Source organism: Petromyzon marinus, chromosome 31 (genome assembly GCF_048934315.1).
Source record: "Petromyzon marinus isolate PM22_M1 ecotype Great Lakes invasive population chromosome 31, UKy_Petmar_22M1.pri1.0, whole genome shotgun sequence".
NCBI classification, from domain to species: Eukaryota; Metazoa; Chordata; class Hyperoartia; order Petromyzontiformes; family Petromyzontidae; genus Petromyzon; species Petromyzon marinus.
Genome location: NC_133697.1, coordinates 14,068,187 through 14,091,047, shown reverse-complemented (window position 1 = coordinate 14,091,047; position 22,861 = coordinate 14,068,187). Strand labels below are relative to the sequence as shown.

Below are 22,861 nucleotides of genomic sequence, written 5' to 3'. Positions count from 1 at the left end.
AAGACAAAAAAAGACACTCCAGGTCCACTCCGCCCGGGGTTCTACACGTGGCATAGGCCGAGCGCGGAACAAAACAGAAAGGCCGGTCACTTAATTCGGTCTTTGGAGGAGTTAAGTCCACGGCCGATTATATTATTAGTGGCCGCAATTAAAATGATTACACTCGACAGTTGGAGGCAATGTTTGACCATATACACTAATTAATTTGCGGATATCCTCTCATGTTTAGTTCTGTCAGAGAGCAATTTACGTTGATTGGGCTTGCCTTGATGCAATGCGATATATCCAGTCTTCGTGTAGGTAAGCGTCATACCTTAATAGCAATGACAATTAAACTGTGACTAGCACTACAGTCTAACATTTGGTTTAATTATATTACATTGTACTTTGTAAATATATAATTGAGAGAGCCTGTTGAGATAGACAGCGATATTATACATGACAAGAAGTCAAAAATTCCACAATAACACTGATCTGAAGAGGAGGAAATCGATAAGAGGTGCCATTGTAATGTATATTGATATTCTCTCCATATCGATCTCTCTCCTATAACGAGAGGACAACTGCCTGAAACACCCTCCATTGTTTAAGTTTTCCTCTTGAGCGCAGTACTGTTGACAAATGCGTTGAGTTTTTGTTTTCACACCCCTGCCAAATAAGTATCACATTTTTGGGATCATTAATTTTACGCAAGGATATCTCCCAACAACGGAAAACATGTAAATGCATTGCCTTGAGTGGTGTATTATTGACATTATTACGCAACTGATAAAACATTTGATCCGACGATACATTGGGAACAAATCGTGCGTCTAAGGATTGACCATTTTTGTACTCGTGTATGTGGTTTGTAATAGGGTGTAGGCAGCCCCACCATACACACACACAGCTGTTGTGAATCACCACAACATTTTTCTAAAAAAAAAAATACTCTTGAATTATAATCGTGAGCTCAAATTGCAATTGAATAGAGAAAGAGAGGGGACCAATTGGCACACTCCCACACTGTTCAATGTTGTGCGTGGGGTTTTTTGTCTGCGCGTGACTCTTGCCCTGAATTCGTGAGTCATTGCGGAGGCTGCATTTGAGGGATGAGGTTACGTAGCACGGATGACAGCACGCGTCTCGGCCGTGAGCATAGTGGGCGAGATTAGGTGGGGTCATCGTGCACCTACAATCGCAGTTATGGGGTGTGGGGTGTGAGTTCCGGGGCAGGTGTCTTTGGGAGAAAAATCAGAGGCACTGGACTGTTACTATTTGACCAGGTAAGGCCCACTTCAGCTGTCTAGCTCTTTTTCAGAAGCGGCTTGGCCACAAATGATAGCTCAACGAAGTGGCCTATCCTGTCGACATGTACAGCAGCCAAATACTCCAAACGCACGTTGATTCTAAATGTGGAGGGGAAAAAACCAGGAGGACCCGGAGAAAAATCCACACGACCACGGGGAGAGAGACACGCAAAACTCCAAATCCACAGGCGTCAGGGTGAGGATCGAACCCACAGCCTCCCGCATCCCAGGCGAGGGAGTTACCATGTGGGACGCCGGTGCAGTGGTCCGCCCTGCACTGCACGTTGGACCCAATGACATGAGTTCAATTCCGAGCCACGGCTCACATCCGTGAGTGATATCTGAACAAGCGTGGGAACCCCTGCCCTCCTGGTGATTGCTTGTATGGGTGACCACCGGTGCATATACCAGGTGTTATAGGTGTGCGACTTCAAGGTGGGTAATAGATGGTAGTACAAAGTAAAGGGTTCACTTCGCAGATTCGTCTTTTTTTTACCAGCATCACCTATCGGAGGCGTTCCTGCTCAAGCCTCTTCCGCGGGGTGCTAACAGAGAACAGAGTTCCAGAAAACTGTGACCGTGCGTTCAGAGTTTTCTTCCTTGCAATTCCCGAGTAACCTCCGTTTCTAGAGTACAAAGCCACAATTGTCAACCCCTTATCAGTGCCCGACCTTATTACCTCATTGGTAAACCCCGTGCCCTTATAAATCTCAACGTTCATCCTACAAAGTCCCATCACAAGACAGCAACACAAATGGACCAAAACAATGTTTTTTCCCGTATTGAAACGGCCGTACGCTGTATGGACCTGAGAACTGAATTTCCTTGCTCAAGAATACGGGCTAAACCGTACGGGTTGGCAGCTATGCGAAGCCTTTGTTCAAATCGGTGCCACCATCATGGCCGGCTGCCCTCCGTGTCATCAAATTTCAACCTTAACATTGTGCGTCCTCTAGTGACCAGACTGAGAAGTTTCAGATCCCCCACGGTCAGCGTTCTCTCGGCGCGGTTTGTCAACATCCCCACTCGGGAGACAAAGGCGGCCGGTAGCGTGGTGCTGAACTCGCCACTCTCTAACAGCACTTGCCCTAACAGTCTGCTGTTCAAGGCCACACGGGGGATCGTTGTCTTTGGCAGCTATCAGCAACCACCCACGCCACCCGTAAGGCAGGCAGCCCCGCTTTAGACCATTTTTTGTTAAACAAATATTTAAAAAAACCCTAAATGTACCGTGTCACCTGCTTGTAAGGCGTTCCTTGTCTACCCCCCAACCCTAAAGCCCTCTCACTCACTCAACTCACCCCATCATTCTCCTCCCCTCGTACACACAGCCACGACCCCAAACCTCTCCCTCCCTCTCTCTCGCATCGTAACCTCCTCCTCCTACCCCCTCGCTCTCCACTGCCGTGGCCGGACACGGCGGTGGTGGTGGTAGTGGTGGTGGGGTGGTTTGCTGCTGGCGATGTCGTTGTTGTTGACTAATGGTGACTCGCTCGCGTAAAGTGTCAACCATCCTCTAGGGTTGGCAGTAGCGCTCAGTCAGCCCGCGTCATTCGTGTGTCCGGGCTGCGGGAGGAGGAGGCGAAGAAGGAGGAGGAAGGGTAGCCCGATCTCTTCGATGAACGAGCGTGGGGCACCTCTATCTCTCTCTCTATCTCTCGTCGCCAGGTGTGTGAGAAGAGGTGAGACGGGGCCGCTGCCAGTCCACGAGTGTTGAGTGCTGAACCCGCGGCTCCGGGCGATGTAAGAGCGGAGCTGCCCAGGCGTACGGGGGGGTTACCACTCCTTGTTCTTTTACGGGGAAAGTGAGTCGCAACACTGTGTAGGGTGAACGCTGGGGTTTATAAGGGACACGGGGTGACTTGGTTTGGTTTGTATTAAGTTAGGGCACTGATACGGGGTTGACAGGTATGTAGTGTACACTACACACGACTATACACTACTATGCACTATTATACACCACTACTATACACTATTATACACTACTATACACTCCTATACCATACTATACACTATTATACACTACTATACACTCCTATACCATACTATACACTATTATACACTACTATACACTCCTATACTATACACTATTATACACAACTATACACTACTATACCCTACTACACACTATTATACACTACTATACACTATTATACACTACTATACACTCCTATACCCTACTATACACTATTATACACTACTATATACTACACACTACACTATACACTACTATACACTACACTATACACTACTATACACTACACTACTTTACACTACACTATACACCACTTTACACTACACTAATATACACTACACTACTATACACTACACTATGCACTATTATACACTACACTACTATACACTACATACACCACTATTATACACTACTATACACTACACTATACACTACACTATCATATCTGTCAACCCCAACGGTTCACCCCTTATTCTTGTACAGGGAAACTGAGTAGAAACACATTTTTTGTGTCTGTGTTTCTCCCTTGTGATGGGACTTTGTAGGATGAACGTTGAGATGTATAAGAGACACGGGGTGACCAGTAATGTCTGAATTGGTCTGCAATAAGGGGATTGACATGGATGTTTAAAGGCTTCTCGTTTTCGGGAAATGGTGGCGAATGTCGCTTTCGGCTCGGGTTATCTCGTCCGATTTGGTTAATCGATTAGCAATCCGCATGAATGGGTGGAGTTGGGTGGGGGGGCGACTTGGCTTCGTTGACACAAGTTAATTTGTATTACCTTCAAGAGATGTCGTTATTGTCATCGTGCAGGCCGAAGGCATCTTAACGATTTAGCGAACGAGTGATGATTATCGTCTTATGCGAATGTTAGTGCTGTAGATGCGGCGACCGTCCGATGTTGCATTAACGTTTAACAGCCCGAACAGATTAAAGTCCATCAGATGACTAGCATAAAGCATGATTTATTAACTACACTTTATATACACTGTGCTGAGCACTGTGTATGTGACAAACGTATGCGCGAACTCGAGGCGAAAATTAACAAGTGTGTGTGTGGTTTTTTTTTCAAAGAGCGGAAGAGTAGGCCAAGTACCCCGTAGAGAGGGTGCTGTCTGGATCTCTGTGGAGTGGAGGCACCATCCCATCCATCCCGGTAGCGGCGTGAGCGAGCCACCACACGTGAAGATGACGGCCAACTACCACGCCAACCCGGGGAAATCACCGAGACCGCAGCTGTCCATGGTGAACGATGGCTTGATGAGGCTCAGCAAGGAGGAGCTCGTTCGCATCGTGCGAAGCCGACAACTCCCGCAAGGACCCGCCGGGACATCCTCCTCCTCCGCCGCCGCCGTCGGAGGAGGAGTAGACCAAGAGCAGCAGCAGCAGCAGATGTCGGCGCTGCGTAACGAGAACGCGCGGTACCGGAAAGAGAACGAGGATCTTAAAGAGGTGTGCTGCTTCCTGGACGAGGAGAGGCAAAGGTTCCGCAAGGCTGCCCGGGAGTGGCACCGCTTCGGCCGGGGCTGGGCGGGCACCCTGCAGGTGCAGCTGCAGGAGACGCAGCACAAGCTGCGTCAGCTGGACCTGCGGCAGGAGGCGCTGCTCAAGGTGAGAGAGACACGTGGAGCAGAGATGTCTCGAAGGCTTGAGCCTCGCTTCTTATGACTTCACATAGTCCTGGCCTGAGTTCTTCGTCGGGGAACGGTTCAAATGGTGGTTCGACATTGTACTCGGCCCATCATCCGTCCGGTCCGGATTAAAATGAGGCACCACTTTGTGAATAAGTCAACAAGTGGTTTGTCCTATTGATAGACTCGCCCCTGCCAAAAGGAATGTGGAATTTCCGCTACTGGCTGGCGCCAGGCTCTGTATACAGGAGATGAGTACTGTTACTGTATCTGAGCAGGAAAGAGGAAGTAGTGAAAGAGGAAGTAGTGAATGAGTCGTCGTGTCCGTGGATGAGATGCATTGTACACTTGTTGAGGTTTTCAAACCGAGTGTTTTCATCGAAGCCGGAATCACTGGAAAAGTGGAAGATGTGGACGCTCTCAAGTGCATTCGAGGGCACTTCGCTGGTGTCTGCGTTGTCATCCCAACAGCCACACTTAATCTCAACATTATTGCGCTTAAGAAAAATATTGTGCCACTGATGAACGTGGTAAACTAACGCCTAATTTTTTTTTATAAACCGTGCTTTTCAAAATTACACTCGGGGTCTGCCTGAATTGAGTAAGATTCTTCATCCCATTGGGCCCTCGCTGGGGTATAAATCAAGGTAAAGGTGTTCACTGTACTACGTGACATCAGCCGCCACACCTGTAGGCTAAATGACGTAGAAGTGAGGGCCATGAGCCCTTATTTATACATTTTAAGATCTTATTCTTCTGTCCGTGGCCGTTTACGACAGGCAGGGTGGCTCTTCGTCACCGTTGTTGCTCACTGAAGCACTTTAAACACAGCGCCGCACGTGGTTACTTTAATTATGTTTACTCCACTCGCGGGCCGACATCTTCGCCACGAGATATCGGAGAAAATGCATCTCCGCGGTGTCGTACGTCGCATTGTACTTGCATAGGGTATCAGTTCACTAAAACTTCGTGAGTACGTGATGAAGGGTGGAGCGGTGGGAACTCGGCGTGGTTCCTCGCCATCAATCGGTCGCGAGCGATGTCTGAACCCACGTTGACCAGTGCGGTGAGCTGTGGTCCAATCTGTCGGCGCAGCGTGGACGATGCCTTCATCCAACATTGGATTGACAAATGGCCGTAAATTATTTTATGATGAAAATAAGTCGTACACGGACTCCTCTTGTCTGCGATGATATGGTCGAACCCGATACTTTGGTAAGCGAATGCTTGAAAAAGTTATAATTTCACTATTCATGGAAAAATAATATAATCCTCGAGAGTAGGTTTTTCCCCTTTTATCTGGCAACAAAAGAGGTGTTGAGTTGTTAGAACATCAAACTGAAACCTTTTACAAGGAATCATGTCTGTATGAACCACAATACTTGTGGTCCAAATGGAAACCAAAACATACTCTGATAATATATGCATTGTCTTTGAAACTGATTGGTCCACACCAGAGACAGCTTTCTTTTGAGCCTCGTCTCAAACGGTGTTAGACCAGAGGACGCCAAAAGGCAAACAGCTCAAAGACAGCACAAAGACAGCTCAAAGACAATGCACTATCAGAGTAATGAGAGCTCGGGGTGAGCATCTACATCATGAGACCTCCTTTGCCAGTACCAAAATATGAGAATAGGTTTTTCCCCTTTTATCTGGCAACAAATATCATCCTTACCTACAGTTTTCTTATACTTTGGAATGTGGGCTTTGCTGGTAATCCAGGATTTGTTGCAGTACTGTGGATAACATGATTCATCACTCAACTATAATCCCTCCAGAGGAAGATTTCCCCACTTTTATGTTGACATGAATTACCATAATATAAGTGATCTCAAAACTCCTTCATTCATATTCATCCTTTATTCCTGTATGTTGCGGTCCTGGCCCAAGATAACCTTTCTGATGTCCCTGCTGTCGCTCCACATAAGTAAATCAAACGTGAAAAGAGTAAGAGACAAACGGATGTTATCCCATCAACCAAAGTTTGGAATTCTGAAGCATCGACCTGCAACGGCATCCTCCGACTAGCGCGGTTTGCTCCGTGGGGCGCGAAATAATCAGACGTTCGTTCTGAAGTTTATGATCCGAGTAAATAACCCGTTGAGCCTAAACAGCTCTTTTTCCAAGGGTGAAAGAAGTTCAACGTTGCGTACAAGAAGACGATGTACACAACAGTGGGACGCGTATTGTGTAGGGAGCGCAGTTACTGACGGCGGTGGTGTGCAGTTGAAAGGCCACTTGAGAGAACGCGCGTGTTTGGTAGGGGAGGGCCTTTGCTGTGGAGGAAGTTGGGTTTAAGTTGGTGGGTTCGTCTTCGGCCAAGAGTGCCAGTCCATGCCACCGCACATCGGGCTTCCCTCTGACACATTCCACAGCTGTTGCACAGTTCGACACGTGACACGTGTTTACTGGTACTGTACGTTAAGCCATTTGCCTCACCCCCCACCGTACGTAGCCAGCCGCGCTCACACACAAAAAAAGGGTCCCATGGATGTAGAAACTGCTCAACCCGAGCTACTGAACGCTTCAATACTTGCACTGCATTTGTAATTGTTCGCCCTTGGGCGTTGTTCTCTGGTCGAACACTCGTTAGACGAGACCAGACAGAAGGCTGTCTGGTGTAGGCCAATCAGTTTCAACGACAATGCAAATCTCATAATTATCAGAGCCTGTTTGTTTGCACGTTTTGGCACAAGCACGTGTGGTTAATGCAGAATTGATGCCATGCAAAAGCTATCCAATTGGTGTGTGAACATTAACACAACGCCTGTGTTATTGCCAAAAAGAATAAAGCCTATCCTTACACCCCCCCCCCCCCCCCCATCGTCTTGATACTGGCAACAACAAAAAATGCCCCATTAAACTAAAACAGCGTTCGGCAACACTGCAACCTCGCTTGGCAACCCGCTTGATGCTTCACTCTCACTGACGTCTCGGGGGCTCGCTTGATGCTTCACTCTCACCGGTGTCTCGGTGGCTCGCTGCTCGCTTGATGCTTCACTCTCACCGGTGTCTCGGGGTTGATGCTTCACTCTCACCGGTGTCTCGGTGGCTCGCTGCTCGCTTGATGCTTCACTCTCACCGGTGTCTCGGGGTTGATGCTTCACTCTCACCGGTGTCTCGGTGGCTCGCTGCTCGCTTGATGCTTCACTCTCACCGGTGTCTCGGGGTTGATGCTTCACTCTCACCGGTGTCTCGGGGTTGATGCTTCACTCTCACCGGTGTCTCGGGGTTGATGCTTCACTCTCACCGGTGTCTCCGAGTTGATGCTTCACTCTCACCGGTGTCTCGGGGTTGATGCTTCACTCTCACCGGTGTCTCGGGGTTGATGCTTCACTCTCACCGGTGTCTCGGGGTTGATGCTTCACGCTCACCGGTGTCTCCGAGGTTGATGCTTCACTCTCACCGGTGTCTCGGGGTTGATGCTTCACTCTCACCGGTGTCTCGGGGTTGATGCTTCACGCTCACCGGTGTCTCCGAGGTTGATGCTTCACTCTCACCGGTGTCTCGGGGTTGATGCTTCACTCTCACCGGTGTCTCGGGGTTGATGCTTCACTCTCACCGGTGTCTCGGGGTTGATGCTTCACTCTCACCGGTGTCTCGGGGTTGATGCTTCACTCTCACCGGTGTCTCCGAGGTTGATGCTTCACTCTCACCGGTGTCTCGGTGGCTCACTGCTCGCTTGATGCTTCACTCTCACCGGTGTCTCAGGGTTGATGCTTCACTCTCACCGGTGTCTCCGAGGTTCGCTGCTCTCTTGATGCTTCACTCTCACCGGTGTCTCCGAGGTTGATGCTTCACTCTCACCGGTGTCTCGGGGTTGATGCTTCACTCTCACCGGTGTCTCGGGGTTGATGCTTCACTCTCACCGGTGTCTCGGGGTTGATGCTTCACTCTCACCGGTGTCTCGGTGGCTCACTGCTCGCTTGATGCTTCACTCTCACCGGTGTCTCCGAGGTTGATGCTTCACTCTCACCGGTGTCTCCGAGGTTCGCTGCTCTCCTGCTTCCCTCTGGCAAAGGGGCTTCCCGCGCGTCGCGACAAATCGCCGCTCCCGGCTCCGTTTTGCGACTTCGGTCTCTTTGTCCCACCGCTCTCCGTCCCAATGTGAGAGAGAGAGAGAAAGTTTGCGGCCCAAAGACTCAGCGGAATTGGTTTAAATAAATAGCGGGCAGCGGTGAAAAATATTTGGGCAGAGGCTGAGAATACTGAAGTGGGTTCCGTTACTGACGAGGCCATTGTGGATTTTCTTCTTATTATCGTGTACCCTGAAGGTCCATTCCCCGAAACGTCACCTGTCAAATACATTGCCTGTTAACGCCACTGAATGTTATTGAAAATGTTAATATTACTGTATGTAATGATCTACGACATTTAGATTGTAAATGCGTATTTTTCCTAACTTTTGGTTATTACAAACCCCACTCACCCAGCTAGACCACTTTTTTTATTAGAGGGGTCAGCATGCTGGGATAACTGCACATGAATAATTCCTCTCCGAGCCGTGGGAGCGTTCCACAGGAGAGGAGAGAGACTCCAGTAATAACGCGATTTACGTATCCCCCATTGACGTCTTTTTCGCAAAAACGTCGTCAACTTCATTAACGCCGTGAGCCGATAAGCGTCGCCTCAACTCCACACTCACGTCGCTGGCAGCACGGGCGTCCATTGCCTCTCAGCCTTCGCCACCGCCACCACCACCACCTACCCCCGTCAATTGCTTGGATTTAAGTCGTTTCGATATTCGTCGTCAGCCTTTGCCGCCACCACCACCACCACCACCTACCCCCGTCAATTGCTTTGATTTAAGTCGTTTCGATATTCGTCGTCGAACCTTTCATGAACGTATCCCTGACGTAAACCGGGGTATTACTGCGTTTTCATTATTATACAGTAATGCATGAATAGCGGTAGAACAGAGTTTGAAAACTAGAGGAATTTTTGCCCGATCAATTCTGGCGAAATCGCCCGATGATGCTGGATGTAATTACCAGCAAAACGTTACTGTACTTAAATTTAACTCTCGAACGCACCGGTGGTCTAAAGTAATAACTAATTGGCACGTTTTGTTTACGTGACAAACCTTACTGGTTGGCTGCGTCGGGTGGTGGCTGGTTAACGACACACTTATACTTACGCGATCTAACCCAATATAAGTTTAATTATGAATAATATTGATCGCAAGAGCCTCCGTGTCAAACCAGAGGAATGTTATTGCACAACACAGGCTACCTGTGATTCATAATTTGAAATCGTATGTGTGAAGCAGGTTACTAATGTTTTATGGGTGGGACACTAAACATAGATGTTAATGATTGTGGGATTAGAGTCGGTATGGTTGGAAGTGATAAGATCTTTTAAAAGTCAGGCAGGGAATAGAGAAGAGCTCAGAATTAGAGGAAGAGCTTTGAACTTGGTGGACTTGAAGCAAGCACTCGATTTCTGTTCGGAGAGAGGGGGGGGGGCTGCGTGTAATTGTCTTGGTTGTTAGGCAATCCGCGTGGAATAAGTCGACTGCTCAGAAGCGTGTGCGCGCGTGGTGGAGAACGAGACCTCACAGTGGTCTGAGATGCTGACAGGTGTCCCAGCAGCGGTGCGTTTTCTCACCCGTTTTGTTAAATGTCACACTCGACTGTGTTCTCTGAAAGCGGTGGTAGGGAAGAGACGTTAGCAAACCCCAGCAATCGCAATGATTCATTTGCACCCGAGGCATAAAGATGTACGCACGCACCGCCCCCTCCAACCTCCTCCTGACGTTGCGCAACTTAAAAATGTCAACGCAATGGAGGGATGACGACGAGCGTTCGACACCAAGGGGGGACATGCCCCAGATGATATCCAACGCGGACGCAGACGACAGGAATCGGCTCATGTGCACGGGGCGACAGAGAGAGAGAGACCGTTTGGCATCCCAGGGCCGTGAGAGAGATGGCGACGGCGCGGTAAAGGTGCAGCTCATGCCACTGCTGACGCAAGGGATTTTTTTAAATCAAAACAAACCTCTGTAAATTATAGCTATTATTTTAATGGGAGGTGGGCGGGTATGTATAAATAGATCGCCTCGTATGTTTAAAATACAGTGAACTTTTGTAGATTCTTAAACGATGTTGGTAGTTCATGAAGACGGGAACGTTTCATAAAGACAGGAGCCTTTTTAATTAGTCATATGTGAACATACAATAGGGGTGCATTAAACTGAATGGGCTTCACAAATTATCAACGATCCCCAGCCCCCGAAGGCAGAAGAGTATGCAGTTGAAGACCTCATTATATTGGATGATGTCGGTAACACGTTTTTACATTCGCCCGTGACAACTGGTACACAGGGCCCTTTTAATTGGCAGGAGCAACAAGAGATGACCGATGGCGTTAGTGCATCTTATGACAGCTCCGTAAACTTGGCCCCAAAGCAAATTTGACAACATTCGTCTCTGCTACCCAATTACCTTCTGTCCACCCAGCAGTATCAATGGGTACACTTAGTCGAACGGCAAGGTCACGTGCGGTGGGGTAAAGTGTGGATACTCGCAAGTCATATGGCCAGTGTGGAAGAGCAGGCCAAAATAGGCTCCAGAGGGCCTCCCTCTGGTGCTTCCCTGAGTGGAGGCCCTCCGCCAGTGGTGCCACGCCGGCGAGATGTTAACTCCCTTTATTGGTATGCAGGAGGCCTGTATGTTTGGAATTTTCTTATTCTCTCCATGGGGGCTCCTCCGGTTTTCCCCCTCCACAATTAGAATCAACATCACGCGTTTAGAGTATTTGGCTGGTACGAAATGTCCACGTTGAGCTATCATTTGTGGCCAGGTCGCTTCTGAAAAAGAGTGACTAGCTCAGTGGGTGCGTTAGCTGGTAAAATTAAAATAGTTAAATAGTTAAAATAGTGTTGTGAGCAAGAATTTTCAGCCCTGCACCTTTGCCATTATCCTCATGGCTGCTGTGCAAGTGACCACTATGTCCGTGGGCCAGATCTAATCCTGTAACAAAGTGCTACTGTGCTTTTTGTTGAGTCACGGAGTGGGGTTCTCTGTAGGAAAAAGTGAGTTAATTGATTTGGGTACAAGCAGTGCATTGTTAGGATGCCAGAGTCAGTTCTTTAACTTTGACATTGAAATCAAGTGTGCCAGAATATTTTCTTTAAGGCTTTACATTCTAAACCATCCCACCAGAGAAGGGTAAAATCGCGCCGAATATAATTCATATAATTATAATTAATATAATTAACGGCAACAGCAGCTCTCCTTTAATTGATATTCATGCAACCGGCCTTCTTCATTGGTAAAGGTAGAGCGGTAGTTTAACACGTAGGCTTTCGCGACCAATATCATCCATAATAGAGGTTTTTTGTTAGATCGCGTAAATATATAAATGTGTCGTTAAAACCCGCCACCACCCGACACAGCCAACTAGTAATGGTTGTCAGGTAAACAGAACATGCCAATTCGTCACGAGTACAGCACACCGGTGTGTTGGAGAGCCAAGCCACAACATTTACAATCTGAGTACGACGTTTCGCAAGTAATTACAACCAGCTTCATCAGGCGACAGCCAGATTTGTGGAGAAGTCTAACTTATATACAGTGAGGGAAAAAAGTTTTTGATCCCCTGCTGATTTTGTACGTTTGCCCACTGACAAAGAAAGGATCAGTCTATAATTTGAATGGTAGGTTTATTTGAACAGTGAGAGACAGAATAACAACAAAAAAATCCAGAAAAACGCATGTCAAATTGATTTGCATTTTAATGAGGGAAATAAGTATTTGCCCCCTCTGCAAAACATGACTTAGTACTTGGTGGCAAAACCCTTGTTGGCAATCACAGAGGTCAGACGTTTATTGTAGTTGGCCACCAGGTTTGCACACATCTCAGGAGGGATTTTGTCCCACTCCTCTTTGCAGATCTTCTCCAAGTCATTAAGGTTTCGAGGCTGACGTTTGGCAACTCGAACCTTCAGCTCCCTCCACAGATTTTCTATGGGATTAAGGTCTGGAGACTGGCTAGGCCACTCCAGGACCTTAATGTGCTTCTTCTTGAGCCACTCCTTTGTTGCCTTGGCCGTGTGTTTTGGGTCATTGTCATGCTGGAATACCCATCCACGACCCATTTTCAATGCCCTGGCTGAGGGAAGGAGGTTCTCACCCAAGATTTGACGATACATGGCTCCGTCCATCGTCCCTTTGATGCGGTGAAGTTGTCCTGTCCCCTTAGCAGAAAAACATGTTTCCACCTCCATGTTTGACGGTGGGGATGGTGTTCTTGGGGTAATAGGCAGCATTCCTCCTTCTCCTCCTCCAAACATGGCGAGTTGAGTTGATGCCAAAGAGCTCCATTTTGGTCTCATCTGACCACAACACTTTCACCCAGTTGTCCTCTGAATCATTCAGATGTTCATTGGCAAACTTCAGACGGGCATGTGTATGTGCTTTCTTGAGCAGGGGGACCTTGCTGGCGCTGCAGGATTTCAGTCCTTCACGGCGTAGTGTGTTACCAATTGTTTTCTTGGTGACTATGGTCCCAGCTGCCTTGAGATTATTGACAAGATCCTCCCGTGTAGTTCTGGGCTGATTCCTCACCGTTCTCATAATCATTGCAACTCCACGAGGTGAGATCTTGCATGGAGCCCCAGGCCGAGGAAGATTGACAGTTATTTTGTGTTTCTTCCATTTGCGAATAATCGCACCAACTGTTGTCACCTTAAATTTCCATTTAAAGCTTTCGTGACTGCAGGGATTCATCTTCTTGGTTCTTTCGGTAAAGTCACGAAGAAGGGAAATAATAAAATAATAAAAATAAAGCATAATAAAATAAAATTCTCACGACGTTTCGGCCACAACACAAGTAGCCTTCCTCAAGCTGCTTGGCAATGGTCTTGTATCCCATTCTAGCCTTGTGTAGGTCTACAATCTTGTCCCTGACATCCTTGGAGAGCTCTTTGGTCTTGGCCATGGTGGAGAGTTTTGGAATCTGATTGATTGCTTCTGTGGACAGGTGCTTTTACTAGTAGGAAACGTAGTGGACTGGAAGCCCAACCGGGATTAATTCACAGGAGGCAGGGGATTCATTGTGTATGTCTGTGGATGTCTGTCCACGTCGGAGGGGTGGAGCTTGGGTGGAGAGGGGAGGGTAGGGAGGGGCTGGGTGGGGAGGGGCTAGGTGGGGAGGGGAGGGGCTGAGTGGTGAGGGGAGGGGAGGGTGAGGAGGGGCTGGGTGGGGCTGGGTGGGGGGTGGGAGGGGTGGGGCTGGGTGGGGTGGGGCTGGGTGGGGAGGGGAGGGGCTGGTCACCCCGTGGTGCCCTTATATGGACTGGAAGCCCAACCGGGATTAATTTACAGGAGGCAGGGGATTATACACTGCACTTTCTGGTGCGACCTCTTGTACACTGCACTTTCTGGCGTCGTTTTATAATTCTGCTCACTTTTCATTTTGCTTTCTTCTGCGCACAACCCTAATAAGTTTGGCTTAAATATCCGTACATAATTACTTCATAATTACTTCAAAATTTCCTACCAGCCCCCTCCGCAGGAATGTGTTATACAGGTAACAAGCTGAGATTAGGAGCACTCCCTTTAAGAGTGTGCTCCTAATCTCAGCTCGTTACCTGTATAAAAGACACCTGGGAGCCAGAAATCTTTCTGATTGAGAGGGGGTCAAATGCGTATTTCCCTCATTCAAATGCAAATCAATTTATAACATTTTTGACATGCGTTTTTCTGGATTTTCTTGTTGTTATTCCGTCTCTCACTGTTCAAATAAACCTAGCATTAAAAACATAGACTGATCATTTCTTTGTCAGTGGGCAAACGTACAAAATCAGCAGGGTATCAGATACTTTTTTTCCCTCACTGTAGAGGCGAGGCATAGATGTGGTAACCACACTTCTGCGCTCATGTGCAAAGTGGGGTGGGCGTAGTACTGGCGAAACGTTGAACTCAGTGAGTGGACTCATCCCTGCTGTATAAAATTCTAAGTATTGTTTTTTTATTGGAGAGAAGTTGCATTTACCCCCCCCCCACGGGCATGATAACTGAAAGTATAGTCCCAGGCATAAAAAACAAATAAAATATATCGAGCCAGGGAAATTCCTCCACCTCTCCAACATCGTGTTGCCACCATGCATAGTTTGTGAAAACAAAAGTGATTAATTGTTTGTCCGTGACTCGAGAATTTTGTAGCCCACAGCAAACTGGCAGTTGACCAACGTCACAGACCAAAGGCACCACCACAGAAAATTGTATTTTGCCCTTGGCAATGTTAAATAAGTAATGCGATACAAATTAGTTAATGTATTCTCTGCCATACTGAGACTGGATTAAACGAGACATTCGTTACATATAATTGTGGAATTTTCTGTTTGTATTATTGGGATACATTTTTTTTCGCACGAGTTCAACCGATTCTCAATCCACCAATGGATGAAGGCCTCTCCACACCATGTTGGTCTTCGTTTTTCTTTAACCACACTTCACCAGGCTGACCAGTGTGGGTCGGTGAAGGTGGGGTCGTGGCAAGACCGGATTCTGATATCGCTGATGTTCACCGTGGCCGGGGAGTTTATTTCCAGTCATTGGGTTCATAGCGCGGCACACTAACCCCTTGTCCCACCACTCTGTACGTACAGTATGTAAGTTGAACTTCTTTTGCACCGTACGCAGCCAACCGTGCTAATCGGAGGTGCGGGGGAAGGACAACAAACTAAACACAAAATGCAGTTTTTTTTAACTAAATGCGTTTTCAATCTAGATTTCAAAGTGCATATCTGCAGTGGCTTCCTTAATACCGGAAGGAAGAGCGTTCCAGACGGCCGCAGAAGCGCACCTGAAAGCGCGCGATGCGGTGACCACCGTCTTTGTTCGATGGTTGGCCAAATGTCGCTGCTGCGAGGATGACCAGAGTTTGCGTGATGATGGTTAATGCTCCTTGATGAGCTCAGAGATGTATTTTGGTTCATTTGTGGCGAGCTCTGCCATCAGGATACATCGTTTAAGGCTGTAATTGTAGGTGTTATTCAGTTCCTTAATTACGTTGGAACTGGATATTGCCAATGTGTAGCCATTTGCCACGGCACAGCTCAAGTGGCCTAGCTGCATTGCGCTTCCACACGCGAGGTCCACCCACTGAGACAGTGTATAGTAAAACCTAAATGCAGATTTATGATGCACTGCAAAAGTGTGCTCGAGACACGTTAGAGCATTGGAATGTCGTGTCACCTGAACCTGAAAACCGAGTTCATAAAGATAACTACAGTGTACTGTAAATACGAGCATTCAGCGGGCACATGAGAAACTGTTTAAAAGATTACGGTACTTGAAAATAGAATGGAAATCAATGAGGAGGAATGGGACTCGAGCAGACAACATTAACGAGCCCTTTCAAGCTGTCAACAAGTCCTCCCCCCTTACTTCATTCTTGCCTTATCGGTGGAATTTGCTTGGCGTTTTTTTGTAGCCATAAACCGCAGTCCGGTTTCTTTTATGATCTCTGAGTAACCAAAAAAAAAGATAATCTTGCAGCCCTGCAACTGCTCGCTCACGCCACTGCTGGTGGAAGGAATCCACGAGAGAGAGAGAGGAGAGTCCGACGTGAATATTGTACGTGGCCCTTGCGTGCAATGAAGTGAAACTACTCCGTACCGATGTGTACAGTATGTGTGCATGTTGAACTTCTTCTGCACCTTTAGTAGCCAACCGTGCTCATGGTGCCAATGGGGGCTGTGCGCTGTGAACGGATCCTAATATCCGCAATTTCTCCGTGCGTTTTAAGCGTCTTATTTTTTTGCGCACAAGTACGGGCAATAGGATACGCTTCTGGATCAGTTTTGGGTCAAATCCTGTGGATCAATGTGGATAATAAGACTTCACACGGCGATGTAAATTGGGTGCAGGAGCTGGTGTGAAGTCTCCATCTCCTCTTACCCACTCTGTCCACTCTAATATTTGTGCTATGAAGAGGTGCCATTGCCTGAACCGTTGCCTATTATATATTTTTTCATGAAGGCCCCGGGGGTATTGATGAATATGCTGTTGTATTTTGTTACTGCATCTAATAGCTGTGATTTTGCGAGAGTTGGATGGATGATTGCTTCATCGCAGGGCCATGAGGATATGCCGATGGTATATAGAGGTGATCATCCAGTAGTGGATAGATCATGAGTGATGATGATTATTACAACAGCCGTTAATATATTAAATGTGCAAAATGCGTTTTGATAATGCAGTAAAATAGCACTCGGTTGTATTTTTTGTTTGTATGTTAACTGAAATTTTTATCTTTCTCAGAAGCCAGACGTTTTCTGCAGTTCACTGTTGCTTTTCACGCGAATGCTTTCACCGATTTCGCTAAAGTTACTGCATACACTAACAATTCGCTTACAATTCGCTTACACCCAGATTGGCGCGCACGGCGCTCCGCTAATGGAATCTATCAAAGCAAAACAATAAACTCGAGTCCACTTGTAGCCTGATGAATACGCCTGACAAATGGTCACGAGGAACGGCGTGTTCCCATTGCTTTGTTTTCGCCCCGTGTACCAAATTGTGGTTTAATGGTTGGCGCATCGGACTTTTAAATTACGAGGTTGTTATTTTGGTTTCGGGGCGGCGGTTGAAACAACGGATGATTGAAGAATGAGAAAAACTAATTAATCACAATCGTAATAAATCCCCTCCCCAGAGTAAGCACGGATTTAATTAGCTCGGGGATCGGCGACGTATTATAGGTTGGGGTCTCCTATCCTGGGTGTAAGCGGAGCAGAGGGGGGGCTGAGCGTTCGGTCAGAAAGGCAGTCAGGCTGTGCCAAGCAATAGCCCCAGCAGGGGAGAACGCTGTCTGGTTTGTTTCCATGACCACTTGGAACCGGACTCTCCCTGCCCAGGAATGTTCCCAGGTTTGGCCCGGATGCCAAACCGTCCCAGGCCATTGTTCCCATACTACACAAAAACTTTTATTTTACCAGATAAAGCCCACTGAGCTATGTAGCTCTTTTTCAGAAGCGACCTGACCACAAAATGATAGCTCAGCGAAGTGGCTTATCGTGTGCAAATTTAAAGCAGCCAGATAATCTAAACGCGTGATGCCGATTCTAAATGTGGAGGGAAAAACCGGAGGACCCGGAGAACAATCCATGCAACCACGGGGAGAGAAACATACAAACTCCACGTATACAGCAGGCGTCAGGGTTGGGATGGAACCCACAACCTTTTCCATACCAGGCGAGGTCGTTAACATCTGGCCACTGCGTCATGCATCCCGGCCACGTTACCTTGCTCACGTGCCTGGTCGACGCCTGGTCGTGGACCTGCCTACCGCTTAAGGCCATCCGTCCCGCTCGACGAGCAGCTCCCACACGGGGCCAGGCGGTGGCCCCTCTCCCCGGGAGAGCGCCATACCCTGACCCTAAGATCACCCTCGTGCCCCCCCCCCCGCACCCCCCCGCGCACCCCCCCCCCCATCGCGCGCAGGAGAACACAGACCTCAAGGAGCTGTGTCTGCACCTGGACGCGGAGAGGGGGCGCGGCGGTGGCGGCGGTGCTCCGGGCAGCCGCAACTCGCTGGACAGCCAGGGCAGCGTGGGCAGCGCCAGCGCAGCGCCGGGCACGCGCGACACAGGCGACGGCAGCAGCAGCCCGCCGTTCCCGCAGGCCGCGTATGGCGGCGTTGGGATTGGCGGCGGTGGGATTGGCGGCGGTGGTGGAGGAGGAGGCGGTGGAGGTGGCGGTATGCTGGGGCCGCAGAGCGAGACGGATCGGGGCACCTCAGCACCCAGCCACCACCGCAGCATGCCCATGCTTCTGGGTAAGGCAGAGTGGGGGGGCAGTGATGTGTAAGGGCAGTAGGAATAGGAACGGCGAGGTCACTTTACATCGGTCCGGCGGCTCGCGACTCTGCTGCTGCTGCTGCTGCGGTACGCTTAACGAATGCTCGACACGTTCGTCCTTGGCGGTGTTCTAGAAGAGGAAGGGTTATTTAAGAGGTGACGTTTCAGGTAATGGCCCTCCTTCATGGCAGAGAGATAAGAGAGACGAGAGAGGTTGACTGCACGATACACCATGGGGCCTGATAGAAGAAAAAAAATGACGTTCCGTAGATGAACGGTTCTTAAAATTAAGAATGTTAATTTAGCATATCTTCTGAGTACATACTAACGGACACAGATTTGGGCCTCTGTTGTGGATTGAAATGAGATCTGCAATTTTCAGTTGATGATGTTGGTGCATTTAGCCGTATGGTCGGTTGGTAGAAGAGAGCAACATGGTCATTAGCTGCCATTCACAGATTTTATTTATGAGATTTTAGTTTTGTACTGGAGATGACATTGTTGGTGAAGTGAGGTTTATTTTGTTATGAAACCAACATTAATACAGACAACATATTCTGGACACAATTTATATCAATCATCTTCGCTAACCTGCTTCCGTTCCTTCGCTTAAAACCCATCTCTTCTCCTGAGCCCATCCTGCTACTCCCTGACCCCAGCTATGACCAGACCTACCTCAACCCCTACCCCAACCCCTATCACTACCCCTATTACTACCACTATCACTACCCCAACCCCTATCACTACCCCAACCCTTACCTCAACCCCTATCACTACCCCAACCCCTCCTTAACCACTCCCACCTGTTCTCCTATCACCATAACTACACCACCACTTTTAATAACAACCCCATGCTTTATTTCAACCACTATCGTCTTATCTATCACCTTATGTACAATTTTACGACGTTGTTGTGAAGCGCCTTGGTGCAAGGCTCTACATAAATCTATTATAAGATATAAGATAAGATGTACGAGCCATTGCCGAACTTGATACGTCGTTCCATTCCCGCAAGCATTGCCTAGACACAGAGTTGGTTTTGCCGAAACTAAATTCGAACCACCAAGCCGTTTGGTTGTTCCTGTTGAATAAGAAGGGCCTCATAACGACTGACACAAATGGCCCATGGCAAATGAATCCACTCAAGGGAAAGTCTTTGGGTCCATTCATGTCAAACGGGTGGGTTTAATATCCCAGAATTCATTTAAATTGAACAGCGAGTGCTGTCAGATATTTCTCTCATTTTTAAACTTCTGCAAGAATGAAAAGCCTGCACTATGGGTTAGGCCGCAAGAACAATTGATGAAAATGCCTCTTTTTTCCAAACTCTAGCAGGCTTTGTGTGTTTTTATTTCTAATTTTAAACTCATAGATATTCAGCTCTTCAACGGGTGTTCCGATATGTTCAAGTGGAAGGGCACTGTTTACCGGTATCAGCTGTCTTTTCCTTCATTATCTCTGGCTACATCTGGCAAATTTAATCAAGGTCGGGGATATGTTGGCGGGGCCCTTCCTTATGGTATCAGCGGCTTCTTTTAGGTTTTTTGGCAACGAATTTTGAGCGTGCGGGGCGTGTTACCTAACAGACAAAGCAATGGGTGTTGCTTTCCTCTTCGTAATATAAACATGCTCCAGTTCAGACCAGGCCAGTAGAGACTGGAACAATCTTGGCCCTCGCTATCGCCCTGGTGTTAATGCATCTCTTGAAGGGAGGAGGGGGGGCCCTTTTGTGGTCTCCACCCCCCCCCCCCCCCCCCCCCGTTGAGTCTACGTGAGCACGCCACCTCGCGCTCATGAGATTGGTCGGGCTATGTTCTTGAGTGGCGTGAAGTATTTGGTGGGCTGCTGATTATTACATTCGTGCAGACGCTGACAGGCGGATAATTGTGATAAACTAATATTGAGGCTCTGCTGCACGTGTGTGTGTGTGCGCGCTAACAGCACTTGCGCAAACAGCCTGTTAAGGCTATACGGGAGGGTCTTTGTATTTTGTGCTTGTGTGGTGTTTTTGTTAGTTTACAGAAAATACAGTTTTTTCTGCCTTACGGTCATTCAAATGAGGCTACCATGTAAATGCAATGCGTCGCTTAACGTTCAAATATATTTTTCAGTGTAATTGTTTAAGAAGAACAATTTTGACCAATTTTAGCCATGTAGTACAAAACTGCTCTGCAAACCTGGAGTGTTGAATTCCATTCCCGACGACGGCTAACAGCAGTGCTGAGTGGTCTCAGAACCGGTCCTGGGTCTCCCCTGCACTGAAATATAACCACCCCCCATGACTTAACACAAGCATGGAGAGACCATCCAGCAGTGGATTGACAAATAACTCCACTATTGTTTTTATTGGGACAAAACATAGGAACGATTATTTATTGGGAACTTGCATAATCAACGCCTGTGCTGCTGGAGTTTGAGTGCAAACTCGATCTTCCTGACTTAGGGTTTGAGCAACATTTATTCTGAATGATCGAGACATTTCATTGCTCACCAGATATGTTCCGTGTCGTCAGTTTCTCTCGCGTGCATTTTTTTGTTATTTCGAAGCAACAATCTGAATGCCATATACACACGCGCGTGTGTGTGTGGACTGTGTGTTGTATACACGAGGCATGGAAGGATTTATCCATTTTGAGCGATTCAATTAAAATCATGGTCATTCTTGGTTGCTATTTGATTCAAGATAATAAATTTACTCTTTAATTTTTACCCTCTTTTTTTTACTGTTTATTATATTTTTACGTAACTTATTTGAGGGGGCTTTTATCCACTCCTTTATGCCAAAATATAAAATTAGTAAATAATTTCCATTTAATAGTAAATAATCAGTTTTCACGTGGATAATTTGATTTGTGCTTCGTGAGGCCACGATTAAAATGAAATCGGCGGCAATGACACATCTTCTGTATCTGCTAGGCTTCCAACGATTCGCCTCCCTCGTAAATTATTGCACGTTTTTAAATCGTTTAATTTTAATTATTTCAGGTTCCGATTAGATGTTTTTGAAAAATCATTGTACGGCCCTATAGCACCTCCATGGCTGTAGGGGTCGCACGAACGAATTGCAACCAACGAAACCGATTCACACATGCACCGTCCTACGCTGGTGTCGTGAGTCTAACGTCACATTTTAATCGATGGTGCACTGTTACATGCTTTGTGGATACACTTTAAATGTGTCGACCAATGCTGTAGCTGTACAAGCAAACTGCAGCACAGGACCTGGAGACCTGGGTTCAACCCCTGGTCACTGCACAATACCAGCGACCTAGTCTCTGATTGTGGCCCGACTCTCTTAGCATCACTCGCCAGCCTTCTAGGGAAGTCTCTTGGAATTCTCCCATTTACCATCCCATGATGGTAATTACATCCCATGATGGTAAAGTATATGTGACACATACGTTGACGGATGAGGTCAGAACTCTTCAACCTTGGGTCCACCTACTTGGTGCCGGACCGGCTGTGATGGCGACGTCATTGCCCATCGCGGCCTTGAATCCACCGGTTAATGTTGGAACAAAAAAACGTTAAATTCCTATCAGTTTGAGGTGGGTTATAATTTGGAACACTTGGAGAAAGCTTTATCAACCGCTTTACATGACAACTGTAGTCAAATTGGAAATGTCAGATGATCTTCGGCGGTCAGTTACATTCTTACCACTGTTCGCTGTTACCATGGTTACTCTCAGGGCCATCCATGGGAGGAGGGGGGGTGGTGCAGGGGGCCTGGGGTAGACCCCACTGTGCGGGCCCCCCCCGCCCCCAACGCCTTCAAACTAAAGAGGAAGTATTCCATCTGACTCCGTGACGTCGAAACCGCGAGAGCGACCCCCCAAAGCGCAGGGCCCGGGGCGGTCGCCCGGATTCGCCGTGTACCCTGGCAGGGGGTGCGGCTCTGCCTTCCGTTCCCGTGATCTTCAGTTGATTCCTCGACCCGCGCCGAGCACTTCGATCAACCGGACCCGTCGCTTGTTAGCCGCGCTGAGAGAGAGGTCCAGAGGCACAGGTTCAGCTCCCCCTTGTCCTCCCTCATCGGCTTAACCACGCAGGTCACGACACGCGTGCCCCCCGGCTGCTCGTGCGTCTGCCGTGCAAATTCGGGCCCCAATGCAAGCTTTTGCATCGTGCTCCGTATAATTACGTGGCAGCCTCGCA

General features: G+C 47.9%; 1 protein-coding gene across 6 annotated transcripts in view; it reads left to right on the top strand.

The window, feature by feature from the left end:
- The first annotated feature begins 2,564 nt into the window (after window positions 1-2,564).
- The window catches only part of LOC116947884 (coiled-coil domain-containing protein 85C-like), a 38,038-nt gene continuing 17,741 nt past the window's right edge, over window positions 2,565-22,861 (top strand). The window contains exons 1-3 of one of the 6 annotated variants that reach the window (XM_032964144.2): window positions 2,565-2,971; window positions 4,340-4,876; window positions 18,351-18,684. In XM_032964144.2, coding sequence (XP_032820035.2) covers window positions 4,454-4,876; window positions 18,351-18,684 — 757 coding nt within the window. In that variant the 5' untranslated portion in view covers window positions 2,565-2,971; window positions 4,340-4,453. Of the gene's footprint in view, window positions 3,198-4,339; window positions 4,877-18,350; window positions 18,685-22,861 lie in introns of all 6 variants that reach the window. The other 5 variants (XM_076071130.1, XM_076071132.1, XM_076071129.1 and 2 more) reach the window with 5 other exon arrangements.